The sequence below is a fragment of the Aspergillus brasiliensis genome (assembly GCF_001889945.1).
Source record: "Aspergillus brasiliensis CBS 101740 unplaced genomic scaffold ASPBRscaffold_3, whole genome shotgun sequence".
In the NCBI taxonomy this organism is placed as follows: Eukaryota; Fungi; Ascomycota; class Eurotiomycetes; order Eurotiales; family Aspergillaceae; genus Aspergillus; species Aspergillus brasiliensis.
In genome coordinates, this window is record NW_027137444.1 from 1,666,633 (window position 1) to 1,679,848 (window position 13,216).

The 13,216-nt window shown below is 50.0% G+C and overlaps 7 protein-coding genes across 7 annotated transcripts; 3 read left to right on the forward strand and 4 right to left on the reverse strand.

Annotated features, from left to right (window-relative positions):
• Nucleotides 1-2: 2 nt before the first annotated feature.
• Nucleotides 3-2,643, forward strand: ASPBRDRAFT_459230 (CCR4-Not complex 3'-5'-exoribonuclease subunit Ccr4). The gene is made up of 2 exons (XM_067625512.1): nt 3-1,263; nt 1,326-2,643. Exons 1-2 carry the CDS (start codon nt 201-203, stop codon nt 2,510-2,512), a joined length of 2,250 nt encoding a protein of 749 aa, XP_067481945.1. The 5' UTR covers nt 3-200; the 3' UTR covers nt 2,513-2,643.
• A 22-nt stretch (nt 2,644-2,665) lies between these two features.
• On the forward strand, nt 2,666-3,543 carry ASPBRDRAFT_459016 (uncharacterized protein). Its single transcript, XM_067625509.1, has 2 exons — nt 2,666-3,144; nt 3,195-3,543. Exons 1-2 carry the CDS (start codon nt 2,774-2,776, stop codon nt 3,298-3,300), a joined length of 477 nt encoding a protein of 158 aa, XP_067481946.1. The 5' UTR covers nt 2,666-2,773; the 3' UTR covers nt 3,301-3,543.
• Nucleotides 3,544-3,785: 242 nt separating this feature from the next.
• On the reverse strand, nt 3,786-5,472 carry ASPBRDRAFT_171968 (tRNA (adenine-N(1)-)-methyltransferase; the record flags this gene model as incomplete). Its single annotated transcript, XM_067619719.1, has 4 exons — nt 5,216-5,472; nt 4,981-5,127; nt 4,842-4,912; nt 3,786-4,763 (listed from the first exon to the last, which is right to left on the reverse strand). Exons 1-4 carry the CDS (start codon nt 5,319-5,321, stop codon nt 3,786-3,788), a joined length of 1,302 nt encoding a protein of 433 aa, XP_067481947.1. The 5' UTR covers nt 5,322-5,472.
• Nucleotides 5,473-5,522: 50 nt separating this feature from the next.
• ASPBRDRAFT_459120 (putative Phosphoserine phosphatase) lies at nt 5,523-7,206 on the forward strand. Its single transcript, XM_067625511.1, has 7 exons — nt 5,523-5,749; nt 5,894-6,021; nt 6,076-6,089; nt 6,157-6,233; nt 6,287-6,589; nt 6,651-6,799; nt 6,860-7,206. The coding sequence occupies exons 2-7, from the start codon at nt 5,934-5,936 to the stop codon at nt 7,021-7,023; spliced, it is 795 nt and encodes a 264-aa protein (XP_067481948.1). The 5' UTR covers nt 5,523-5,749; nt 5,894-5,933; the 3' UTR covers nt 7,024-7,206.
• Nucleotides 7,207-7,233: 27 nt separating this feature from the next.
• Nucleotides 7,234-7,795, reverse strand: ASPBRDRAFT_39894 (uncharacterized protein). The gene has a single exon (XM_067624239.1). It carries the CDS (start codon nt 7,582-7,584, stop codon nt 7,420-7,422), a length of 165 nt encoding a protein of 54 aa, XP_067481949.1. The 5' UTR covers nt 7,585-7,795; the 3' UTR covers nt 7,234-7,419.
• On the reverse strand, nt 7,488-9,455 carry ASPBRDRAFT_39897 (GATA transcription factor LreB). The gene is made up of 2 exons (XM_067624240.1): nt 7,746-9,455; nt 7,488-7,669 (listed from the first exon to the last, which is right to left on the reverse strand). The coding sequence occupies exons 1-2, from the start codon at nt 9,190-9,192 to the stop codon at nt 7,623-7,625; spliced, it is 1,494 nt and encodes a 497-aa protein (XP_067481950.1). The 5' UTR covers nt 9,193-9,455; the 3' UTR covers nt 7,488-7,622.
• A 1,372-nt stretch (nt 9,456-10,827) lies between these two features.
• On the reverse strand, nt 10,828-11,163 carry ASPBRDRAFT_193403 (uncharacterized protein; the record flags this gene model as incomplete). Its single annotated transcript, XM_067620615.1, has 2 exons — nt 10,828-10,860; nt 10,936-11,163. 2 exons carry the CDS (start codon nt 11,161-11,163, stop codon nt 10,828-10,830), a joined length of 261 nt encoding a protein of 86 aa, XP_067481951.1.
• Between the last annotated feature and the right edge of the window lie 2,053 nt (nt 11,164-13,216).

Genomic DNA, 13,216 nt, shown 5'->3' on the forward strand with positions numbered 1-13,216 from the left:
CTGCGGTTGTGATTCCAGCATATCCTTAGTTTGGGGTGGTTCCGCTTCAGGACCCCATGTTGAAGAGAAGGAGAGAACGCATCCAATCCCCGACTCCTCTCTCTCCTGCCACCGCCGCCTCCCCGAGCCCAACCCTGCCAGCCTCAACCTACCCTAGGAATATCCAACCAATCGACCTACGGTCTCGTCTGCCACGTTAAATGGCAGATGGTACCTACAGGTTCCAGCAGCCTGGGGCCGGGCAGTTCTTTTTCCAAACACAAACGCAACAGCACTCTCACCAACGTCATCTTGTACGCAACGGTACCAACTCTCCCACTGGAAGACTAAAATTTAGTCACGACACTCCTTCTCCCTCACGTTCACCTCCGATCAACCAAGCTGCTGCGCTGAATCCTTTCACAATGTACACACAAACTCATCAAGGGCAGCATGTCATGATGAATGGCGGCCAGGCCCACCAGCGATTTGGCATGCAGATCCCCAAGTTCCAATCGCAGAGCCATCACCCCCACCCCGCACAGCAGGCCCATCATCATGCCCACCACAATCAAGCCTCTCATAGCATAAACCACCAACACAACTTCTCCAGTGGGGCATTGGCTGCCGCCACCCCGCACTTCACTCCCGGCCCCCTCCAGAATGGCGCTCATGTGAACGTGGACGAAGATATTGACGAGACCATGAACGAACATTGGCAGCAGCAACTTCAGTTGGCTGCGGAGTCACGGCAGGCAAGCTCCCCGCACTATTACGCCCGTACCGTCGCACAGCAAACCAAGGGCATCCAGATTGCGCCCAGCCAGCCTGAGCAACAAGAGAACGGGAGCGGCGATCGCAATGGCCTGGTGAAGTCTAAGCCTGCTCCCCGGCAAGGCTGGCACGCTCTTGATTTTGGTGGACAGGGTCTCCGCGCACTTGCGACATCTTTGTTCCACTATACTTTCCTCGAGAAGTTGTACCTGAACCATAACAAATTGAAGACGCTTCCTCCGGCGATTGGTCAACTGCGGAAGCTCACTCACTTGGATTTGTCAAGCAATGATATCTCAGAGCTCCCCGAAGAGATTGGTATGCTCACAAGTTTGAAGCAGCTCCTTCTCTTCGATAACAACATTCGCACGCTTCCGTTTGAGATGGGCTATCTTTATAGATTAGAGATGCTGGGAATTGAAGGGAATCCTCTGAACGATGTTCTGAAGTCTCAGATCATCAAGGAGGGTACCAAAGCCCTCGTCCGGTATCTGAGGGAAGAAATGCCAGGTTTGTGCTCAAGTCTCAAAGCTCTTACCATGCATCTCATACTAACTTTATACCCGAAAAAGTTCATCTTCCGCCCCCTGATAGAGATTGGATTATCCTGGATGAGACCGCTAGTTCTTCCAACAGTCCCACCGAAAAGATCACCGTCCTTTCCCACAACGCCCTCTGCGACTCTTCCGCAACCCCGAGTCACTTCGGTTATACCCCGTCACGTGTGCTTTCTTGGGAATTCAGACGCGAGCTTATCCTGAGCGAGCTGAGGTCGCACGACTCGGACATCATCTGTCTGCAGGAGATCGACCAAGGAAGTTACAATGGATTCTTCCGGGAGCAGCTGGCCTATAACGATTACAAGGGTGTATACTGGCCTAGAGGCAGAGCCATGGGTATGCAGGAGGAGGAAGCGAAATCGGTTGATGGCTGTGCCACTTTCTTCAAGGGAAGCAAGTTCATCCTCCTCGATAAGCAGATGATCAACTTCGGTCAAACAGCAGTGCGGCGACCGGATGCCAAGGGTCAAGATGACATCTATAACAGACTCTGGCAGAAAGATCATATTGCGGTAGTCATCTTCCTGGAGAACAGGCTGACAGGCTCCCGCTTCATCGTCGTGAACGCGCATCTCTACTGGGATCCTGCCTTCAAGGACGTGAAGTTGATTCAGACCGCCATTCTGATGGAGGAGATCACTAAGCTCTCCGAGAAGTACGCGAAAGTACCACCGTGTACCGACAAGACTGCCTTCCGCTTCTCGGAAGCAGAAGGTGAGTCGGAAACTCCTCCACCCGAACCTGCGCCGTCTGTGGAGTATTCCAGCGGCGATCAGATCCCGCTCTTCATGTGTGGAGATTTCAACTCGGCACCTGGGTCGGCGGCGTACAATTTGGTTGCACACGGACGGCTCACGGAGTCGCATCCCGATCTGGAGAAGAGGCTGTACGGCAACCTTAGTCGGGTCGGTATGACGCACCCGTTCAAGCTGAAGTCGGCGTACAACTCGATTGGCGAGCTGAGCTTCACGAACTACACTCCGGACTTCAAGGATATCCTTGACTATATCTGGTATACTTCCAATACACTTCATGTCTCGGCGTTACTTGGGGAGGTGGACAAGGAGTATCTGCAGAAGGTGCCCGGGTTCCCCAATTTTCATTTTCCAAGTGATCATGTCGCATTATTTGCGGAGTTTACAGTTAAAGGGAAAAAGGGAAAGGTTGTGGAAGCGGATTTTGGGCCGCAACGGAATTGAAGGAACAGTGCATGTTGAATCTTACGAGACTGGTGTTTGTGTAGCCGGTTCATCTTGTTATCTCGGAATCTTTGGGGGCTTTTCGCGTGTCTGTGGTGTTAACTTGTTCTTTTCTACTCTTTTTACTTTCTTCTTACGTTATCATGCTCTTGTTGCATCTTGTTTCTTTTCTTCTCCTTTTTTCTTTCCATTCTTGTGAGTTTACTTCCTGCTTACTGCTGTCGCCCAGCGGACTCTCGTTCAAATGGAACCTGCGTATCTATGCATCATCTTTGGAAAGTAGTCAGTTACATCGGCGCAGCAGTTTTGCATTTTATCTCACGCACACACTCTCTCTCTTACGCTCTCTTTCTACTACGTCGTTCCTCCCAGCTTTGGTATGTGTTAGGATCTGATTATGCCTTTTCTCTTTTAACGACGATACTTTTTCTTCTTCTTCTCCTTATCGAAGTCTCTCATCTTCTTTTCCAATCTGTTTGTAGATTGAATCCTAGGGAACGGGATTCTATCTCTCCTCTTTCCTACCTTGCGTCATCTCATCTCATTTTTGCACTTAGGCGGGCGAATTCGGTCTTATGTGTACACCTGTGTGTGTGCGTGCGTGCGTGTGGTGTATGTCCTTGTATCCTTAGGCGTGACTATACTGGTTGATCGATTTGATGATTGCCGCTGGTTTGTTGCTGCGTGGTCTGGTCGGCGGTCTTTTCTACCTTACGTGCCTATTCGTTTGGCTTGTTGATTTGTTGGAAACGCTTGAACGTTCTATAGCTGAGCTGTTGATTTGTTGATTTCGTCTTCCCTTTACTTTTCTCTGGTGTAGAAAGAGGGAAGGGGGGTGGTTGATTGACTGACCTTGTTACTATTTTAGTATAGGGAGTGAGTGATATTTGGGGATGGGGGTGGTGCAGTCAGTGCGTTTTAGTTAGTATATTTGAATAAGCCTTGTTCTTGTTCTTATTTGTTTCTGTTATTTTTCACTCTCAGCTACTACTCTTACTTTGGAAGTTCTTTTCTATTCAATTATCATCTATTCAAGAAGTTGTAGATTGTGTTCTGGTGAATGCATGTGTGCTTCTTTGATAGATAGTGCACATTGTCTGATCCCATGCTGGTCATATTAGTACAGTAAGTGAATTTTGAGTAATAGTACATGAGTTAGGTCTTTCTTCTATGTTATGCATGGTATGGTACAAATGGGTATCCAAGAATACTGCAGGTAGGTAGGCATATAGAGCGGGAAAACGGTATGAAGCTCAGCTCAGCTCAGCTCAGCTCAGCTCCTCCGCGCATCCTCCTCTATCTTTCTCCAGATTCCAACAAAGCCACCACCCACAATCCGTGAGCCAACCTTTGGCCGGCACACCAGCACACTGTCCTCCTCTTTGGGCGTCTTCTCTTCAGTGACATCCTGAGACTCAGTCTCAACTGCACCCGTCTCGACGGACTCCTCAGAAGCCTCTTCGACGGAGGAAGCCACCGACACATTATCACGGGACTTCTTCACCGCGTGCCGAATATCCCACAACCGACCACTGCTGATACCGTTTCCGAGCTCAACAACCTTATCCTGAACGAAAGGTAGTCTCTGTCGGCGAATGAGCTCCACGCAGTCGCCGATCTGCGTCACGCTCGGCATAAACACAGCTAGAAGGCCGTCCCGCTTGAGGATCGAGGCGACGTGGGGGATCCGTAGATGAGCGGATGGCATATCCAGAATGGCGTAGGAGAGGAACGGCTCAACCTCATCTTTCTTGAGCGAGGAAAGGAGGCCCGTCGGTGCACGTTGTCTCTTCTGCTCTGCGATCCAGTCCTCTACGTGTCCAGCATAGAAGTCCACATTTCCTGCGTAGATGCCCCGACGGAAACCCCGGACGATGCTTTCAGCGTGGACGGAGGATTTGGGCGTTACGTCGACGGAATGGATGATTGCTTTGCGCTGGGAGCACCAGGCGTCCCAGTTCTCTTGGTCTGGGTCGACGGTCGTTGTTGAAGCGCCATCTGCGGGTGGCTGTAACTTGCGGGTCGATACCTCGCCGGGTTTTGTGGGTAGGTATGTAACCTGGGAGCTTGGGGGAAGAGGTGGAGGAGTAGAGTTGGCGCCTTGAATGGCGCGCGCTAGGTGTAGGGTCAGGGAGCCGTGGCCGGTGCCGGATTCGAGAATTTCGAGAGGCGGTGTGTCTGTCCCTTCGGCCGGGGGTGTGATGTGGATGTCGAGGAGGGAAACGATGAGGTTGGCGTCTGCTGAGTAGATCTATTGGCATGCGTTAATGAGGGACGGTGATCATGGTGGTGGTGGTGGTGCTCGTTGACGGTGTGGTCAGGTCCGTACCGGCGTGACTAGACGGGGGGTCATGGCAACGTATTCTTCGAGCGTAGGGAGGGAGAGTCTGTATTCAGGGCCTGTATTCATATGAAGACCATTAGAATCCGCCCAGCTGGGTTTGAATCGGAATGAGGAAGTTACTGACCTTTCCGCGCCTGAACCAGATCCCGTACCCTCCGGCCGATGATGTTGTCGTGCTCCAATTGTCCGCGACGAGTATCGGATTTATGACCCTTTCGCAAAGGTTTGCTGAGCAGAGGCGACTTTCCATGGACCACGACCCTATCTCCCTCTAAGTGGTGGAGTTTATGTGTTAGTGTATGATGGCGCGCAACTTTGAACGAGCGAACGGCGCTCAGTCGGATAAATGTGTGACATACCCCGAAAGACGGAGAAATTTGTGTCGATCGAGCGGGCATAGCGAGGGATAGGAGCTTGAGAGGTCAAGCCCAAGACTCGACGCAATGATTGTAGTAAACGAGCCATGCTGTGCAATGAATTGGAGGGAGTGATGCCCTCAAGTGTCCGAAAAAGTCTCGGCGCCGGAAAGATCGAGCATCAAAAATTCGGGACTGGATTTGGAGACTCTCCGGGAAGATACTCTCGGGTCGGCTAGACCCAGAAGAGTCAAGAATTAAGACGGGCTCCACAGAGAAAGGGACAATTCATCTTTTAGTGTCGCGCTGGAAATCATGGGGAACTCCGCATGGATCCCTCTTTGCACTGATCGAGTCTAGTCTCGTAGTCTCTGCTTTCTCACCGCGGGGTTCTTCTTCTTCCTTTTGCTTCTCTAGTCTGAATCGCTTCCATCTCTCTCTTAAATTCCCCAAGCCTGTCAAGAACATCTTCCTCCGTTCTTTTCCTACCCCGAATATTCCGCCGTTTTACATCTACTTGTCTGGTCTTTGATTTAGGTTTGCTTCCCCTGTTTCATTTCCCAGGGACGGTTTATTGCCGTCATCTACTTCCGAGCACCACCCAATTCCCCGCTATAAACAGGCGCCCTCTCTTCAGTTCCTATATATCAGCCGGTACTAAGGCTAACACCGATGCCGCAGAACTATCTTCGCCGAGTATTATAACCAGACGACCTTCATCATGACTGTTACTACGCTACCGTATATGAAAACGAACCCCAAGCTTATATTTTTCACCGATTTTGATGGAACCATCACCCTCGAAGACAGTAGGTACAGACAAAGTTCGCATAGCAAGTTCACTAGCTAAGTACTCCATGCAGGTAATGATGCTATGGTACCTACCCCTCTAGAACATAACAAGCACCCAGGAAATTTGCATGTAACTGACACTTGGTCGCAAGATCGATAACCTTGGCTACGGGCGCGCAAAGCGCCGTCAAGGAAATGAGGCCGTCCTTGAAGGTACCATGAGCTTCCGGTACGTGAGTGCAGACAGCAAATGTAGGCACCTAACTAATCTCTTTTGCGAAGTGACGCTTTCCGCGACATGTTGGACAGCATCAAGACCCCCTACAACGAGTGCATCGAGTACCTCAAGAAGAACATGAAGCTGGATCCCTACTTTGTGGAATTCTACAAATGGTCCAAGGAGAACAACGTACCGATCGTGGTGTTGTCCTCCGGAATGATTCCAGTCATCAGCGCCCTTTTCGAGACGCTCTTGGGCGGCGAAACAGACGACCACCTCTACATCGTTGCCAACCAGGTTGAGAGCCGCGATGGCAAGGACATCAACTCCGAGGGGGGCTGGCAGATCAAGTATCATGACGATAGGTAAGGAGAAAAAAAAATCCTTGAATCGGTCGCTGGGCCAGATCTGACGTCATACTGCTAGCCACTTCGGCCACGACAAGTCGCTGGAAATCAAGCCGTATGCCGCACTGCCGGACAGTGTGCGCCCGACCTTGTTGTACGCAGGAGATGGTGTGTCCGATTTGTCAGCCGCTGCAGAGACTGATCTGCTGTTTGCCAAAAAGGGCAAGGGTGCGTTTACACAGAACCGACACTGAGTGTTTGCATTCTGTAGTTTACTGACTTTCACAGATTTGGTGACATTCTGCGAGCGCGAGAAGATCCCGTTCACGCTATTTGAGAGCTGGGAGTCTATCCTCGCTACGACTAAGGCTATCCTCAATGGCAAAATCTCGGTCAAAGAGGTTGCCCAGGGTGGACTGGAAGCAGTCCACGAGGGGGCCAACAAGAACTGATGCGTTGCAGCTAAGTTAAGATTTCATCTTTCCGTGCTGTTAGATATAGATCGCTTGAGTATATACGCACCAGGGATATATTTCTAGTTTTTAGATATGATTAGTTATGCTTAGACGGATTAGTCAATAGAAGGGATGATTCACATATCAGCAGGTGCCATTCGAATCCCTACATCTCCATCCTCGAGCTTTGATTCATATACCATTTTACGCACTGGTATTACGCCGAGTTCATTATAATTATGATTTATTGTTGCAATCTGAGTCGAGTATAGTTCAGGTCAGCCGGGCATAAAGTCATAATATCAGATCACTTCAAAGGATAAGAGCTAAATGAGATAAGTAGGTCAAGTGCAAATGCTGTGACAGTGCAGCCGCTAAGAAGAATGTCCTGACCTATCGCAAATCACCGAGGAGGACTAAAGAAAAAGAAAAAGGCACGATACACGAAGGAGTACATAAGCAGGGGTATCCTCGCAGGGCTCGATTTGGCCCCTTCTGGCAAATGCAACAGCAGCAAAGCAGTAGATAAACGACAATCCATACACATGCAAGCCCCATTCTTTCTTTCTTTCCTTTTCATTGCGTTTTCTCCACAACTACGACCCCGAATCTTGGCGTTTCTTCTCTTTCTTGGCCCAACGTACTGTTGACGTTGAAAAATCAGTACTGATTACAGGTGATTTTTAGTCAGATGATTTGGGGGGAGAGGAGAAACTCACATCCACAAGCGTTACACAGGGTTTTCGGCCCTTCCGGGCCTTTCCTCCACTCGGGCGAGTCCGACGTCCCGCAATCCGTGCACATGTACTCCCCTTTCATCCTTTTCTTCCTGTCCATGACCTCTGTAGGATTCTTGGATTGCGGTTGTGTATGCGACTGTGGCGGTTGCTGCTGCTGCTGCAATTGTTGCTGTTGTTGTTGGTCACCCGGGGGAGCAGTAACAGCAGAACCGGCAGCACCGGCATTCGGCTGCTCCGTATTACAACGAATCAGACGGCCGTGACGAACTCCCGTACTCAATCCCTGCGATCGTTCTCCTTCTCCGTAGTACAAACCCGTCATAACCTCAATCCCGTCGATGTGAGATAAGTCTTCAGTCTGCGGCAACCGATCCCCGACCTGCTCCAGAAATGATCGTGAGTCGGCGTCATCTCCAGTGGTGATCGTATCGGATGATTCGTTCTCCTCCCCGGATACTGACGTATCCCGTTGCGCAAACGAGGTTTGTGTCGTTGAGACATACGTCTGGCGCGTTGTGGTCGTGGTCGTGGTGCTGGTCATCGTTGTTGTTGACGTTTGTCCCGGTCTCGAATTCACCTCTTCTTCTTCCTCTTCCTTCAATTGGGCTATGCGCTGATTCAGCCGAATATTCTCGATCTTATGTTCCAGAAACGAATCGAGTAATTGTGACCCCCGCGTGGGGTATGGTCGACAGACGAGAAATATCCCTTTACAGACTGTCTTCTGTTGCTGCCGCTGGGATGATTCTGCGGTCACAGACGGAGCAGTCCCAGCGGTCATCAGGTGTGGATGGCCATGCGCCTCCAGTAAACAGGAGCTATTGTCAGGTCTGCAGAGCCGGAAGTGACATCGAATTTCACGTCCCGTTTTGATGCACTCCTCCAATTCGTGGCCTAGGATAGGCTTATCGTCTTCATGAATAAATCGGGAGAAATCGCTCTGTTCTAGCATATGCGATTCAAGCCCTGTCACCTCGGAGCATGATGGTGATGCGTATAGAACCTGTCCATCGTGACTGAGGAGAAGGAGCAGGTCTTTCAGTTCATCGAGTACGCGTGCAGACCAGCCGTCATTGTTGGTGCCGACGGGGCCTATGTCGGGAGTGGGGTGTTGGGGGTTGTTGGTCCCCGCTGGCGCTGTAGTAACTGTAGGTATGGGAGCAATAGCAGGAACTGTGGTTGTGGTAGTAGCAGGAGTCGTTGAAGTGGTAGCAGCGACAGCAGCGGAAGAAGAGATGGTAGCGGAAGCGGAGAGCTGGAGCAAATTAGCGGCGCCGCGGCTCATCGAGCGAGGAATACTCCGCGCATCCATGCTATACGGCGGCCCCGGTGGTTTTGAGTTCGACACTGGGGCTCGGAGACCGTACGCTTGGGACGGAATCTGGTTCTGCGCCACTCTTCGTCCTTGATGGAATTCGAGTTCCATCGCTGGGCTGCGCGGGGATCAAATCGATCGATCGCCGGGGGTGGTGGGGACTCCTCTCTCCGGAGGGGTGGGCAACTCCGTAGTGATTCCTATAGATAATGTGATACAGAAAGGAATTGAAAGAGGATAGAGAGAGAAGAAAGAGAGGTTAAGTGAGCAGTGTCTCTTGGACTTTTTCTGGACATGACCGCGGTGGTTGATCCAGTAGAGCTGTCAATTCTTGTACTTTTGGCCGGCCACATCGTCATTGGTATCGCACCGACACGCGGGATCCACTGCGGCTGCCAATCAAATCCGCCGATGGGGCTTCCCGGGGATTTCCGCCCATTCCGGGCTGCTGATTGGTGGATTGCTATGGCCTCGGGAAACTTTCAGGTACCGCTGTACGATACAGGTTGGTATGTCTGTATGATTGCTGCAGGGGGCATCCTGGTAGATGCTTCATTGCTTGGGTATTCTTGCTGCTCCGCTTGCGTTTCGCTTGTGATGCCCCAATGGGTTATCCTTGATTATGTTCCTTTTGACTGGCCCCCTACTCCTACTCCTTTCCTATCACGATCACCTCATTCCCTCAAGCATACATCATCCTGTGTGTGTGTGTGTGGTGTGGGATTATCTTGTCAACCACGGGTTGTACTATCTGACTTCCGTTAGATCCGCTAGGGACGTGCATCGCGTAGCGCCGCACATCTGCTAATTTTATCTTCGTGGGCTGATATCAGGCATCAATAATTGATGAAATATTGACTGTCATTTATCTCGACTATCATCCCTCGAGGAGCTAGCAAATCCACGTTCTCCCCCTTCATTTAATACTCCGTGGGATGCTCACACCGAACACCCGTAACAGCATCGGCCATCCCATGTTGAGTGAGTATGCAAAGCTGGGAAGCTGCAGCTGCTAACGGCCACCGGTCTGTGCAATTGCAGATGTCAGACCACACCGCACCCACGCGAACGGTACGTTGGACTCTGTTAGGTGCTGTGGAGATGGCTCAAAGTGTTAAGCGAGCCCAGGCGCAGACCAAACTCGGAATGTTCTACCGGCGGGATGATCCCTTGTCTTGGGGAGTCTAACACCATTGTTATCCATGCCGTGTTCTTCCTTCCAGCCTTACGAAGGATGGATGCATTGCCCACTTAGGCTACTACTGATGACGAGCTATGCAAAGCAATGGGACAATCAAACACGGGTAATTACAACAGCACTCTCTCTGCACCGATTGAACTAGTATGCCACAGTATCTCAAGGTTCATTAATCGAATTAGTCTGCTTCGTTTGACCAAGATCCACTATCTTAGCAACAAGAAGAATTCAATGCGAATTCAATGTGAAGGGCCTCCCAGAGGTATCCAAAACCACAATTACTGCCGTCACTATTCCAAGGTTCTTCCACAACTCCTGAGACCGAGGCCTTGACTAGCTAAGCCCCACCGTCTAACTTGTCCGACACGTCAGAAGCAACTACGACATGCACATAGGGTAACGGAAGCTTGGCAGCAGCTACTGTCGAAAGACCACCATCAGCGATACACCACTCAGCTGGAATACTCCACTTACAGTTGAATCATGACTAGTAGTTGCACCTGCATCTGTGTCCCCTGTAGTGACAACCACATTTATGATTGCCATTATCATTGCAGTTGCACATAAACCAGGCATTGCACCTGCCTTCGCAGAAGTATGAATTCTTTAAATATCGGTTAGCTTTGATCTTATCAGTCAATTAGGACGGTGCTTACGGAATTCAACTCGTTCTCGACATCTGTGGTAGCCGTGGACATGCCATTGCCATCGACATCGTCGAAACCCTCGATAGGATTGTCGACGGTTCCAGTACCAATGTTCTCGGCAACTACATCATTGGCGTTGGCAACGTCGGTAGGATTGGCGAAAGAAGTGGCCAGGCTAGCCTGGAAGAAGAGACACAACAAGGACAAGAGGACGATGATGTTCTTGAATCGAAACATCTTGACTGGGGGCAAGTAGGTACAGTTTCTGAATATGACTGGAGTAGAGGTGGTTTGATGAGAAGGTAGGTATGAGAGAGAGGGAGGGTTGGACGAGAGAAGGTAGAGAGGGAAGGCGAGCCTTTTATATGTGGCACCTGGTGTTAACATCAATCTTATTTACATTTGACTAACTGCTTTGGCTCAGAGAATCTACAGTCACTGTCATCATATTTGTCATTCTCTTTGTCTACATCTGAGACACAGCTCTTTGGACCTCAGGATATGTGAATTCGCGAATCCCGTGCGGGATACAGCGCAGAAATAGGAGTACTAATACAAATATAGTAGTCTTTACAATGGGCGATTTGATATTTTAAAATTCACAAGAAGCACCGGAAGGAAGTGTTAGTGAATGCCTGTTTCAGCCTGGTGTCAGACAGCTTCATGCAGGTATCTTGTACGGGCTATCTTCAACGTACAAGCATACAGACGGACTGACAGCGTTTGCGCACATTGACGAATATCTTGCGTTCTCAGAAAATGGTTTCATTTTTATATATACAGTAGAATGACTATAATTAATACTGGCTCTTGTGGTCACCTTAGTACCTGTGGCTCTTCTATATATCTGAGGACGAACAAGCGTCCCCATAGTTCCACGCAAAACTACTAGTATAGAGTCCCTTTGACGAAGACCAAGAAGCAAGCATGCTTGAACAGAAAAACAGCAGACTACAACTCATCTCAATGTCCCTCTACCAAAGTATCTCTCCAGCATTCATCCTCATACTACATCCTATCCTAGTTGATGGTATCTAGAAAGCATCCATCCCAACTCAATATCAATCACACCCGCTAATCGCAAATGCACGTGACCTCGCGCCGCCTCCCCGCGTTGTCCGACGCGCCGATCCCAAGCCCAGCTGTTTGCTATCTATCCGGCACGCTTTCTTTATCCCGAGTGGAGAATCACGGGGAAGGTGTGATTTGCAGGCCTGCTACCCTTACGCACCCGTGGAAACGGACCGGGCCTTTTCTACTTCTTTTTTCTCTTCCCCTGTGAAGTGACGTCTTCCAAAATGTGAGCTCTTGACCTGCCTCCGGCCACAAACATTCTTTACTAATCAGTCCGCCCGCAGGTGTAAGTTCCGCGGAAGTCGTTGTGAAAGATCATGGTTGAACGCTGAGATCACTGACCATCGGGGGTTTGTTTGTTGCAGCGAAGATAGACAAGCTGTCCATATTGGGGTAAGTAGTTCCTTTTGTGGTTGATTTGGACGAATCCAAGTATAGACGTGGGTGGCTAACTGTGCTTGTGATGGGTCCTAGTGTTCGATCGTTCGATAATACGCGCAGCGAGACGATCCAGTTTCACACACCTCTCACGTTGATTGTTGGGTATAATGGATCCGGAAAAACGGTATGGATGGAATATAATAACAGAGTGGTGGTTGTCGGGCTAATGGGCTTGGGGACAGACAATCATCGAGTGTCTCAAATATGCGACCACCGGCGATTTACCACCCAATAGCAAGGGTGGTGCATTCATCCACGATCCGAAGGTATGCAATTCTATAAGACATGGTGTTGAGAGGGATGGACAGACATGCTGAGATATAATGGCAGCTATGTGGCGAGAAGGAAGTCCTAGCGCAGGTGAAATTATCCTTTAAGGGCACGTCGGGTGCGAAAATGGTCGCTACGAGGAGTCTACAACTCACAGTGAAGAAAACGACACGGCAACAAAAGACACTAGAGGGCCAGTTGTTGATGGTTAAGGATGGTGAGCGGACATCTATTTCCTCCCGGGTCGCGGAGTTGGATCAGATCATGCCTCAGTACCTTGGCGTGTCAAAGGCGATTCTGGACTCCGTCATATTCTGCCATCAGGACGAGAGTTTGTGGCCGATGAGCGAACCGTCAGTGCTGAAAAAGAAGTTCGATGAGATTTTTGAAGCCATGAAGTACACGAAAGCGATCGACAATATCAAAGCCTTGCGGAAGAAGCAGAACGAGGAGCTTGCCAAGTACAAGATCATGGAGCAACATGCCAAGGAGGATAAGGAGAAGG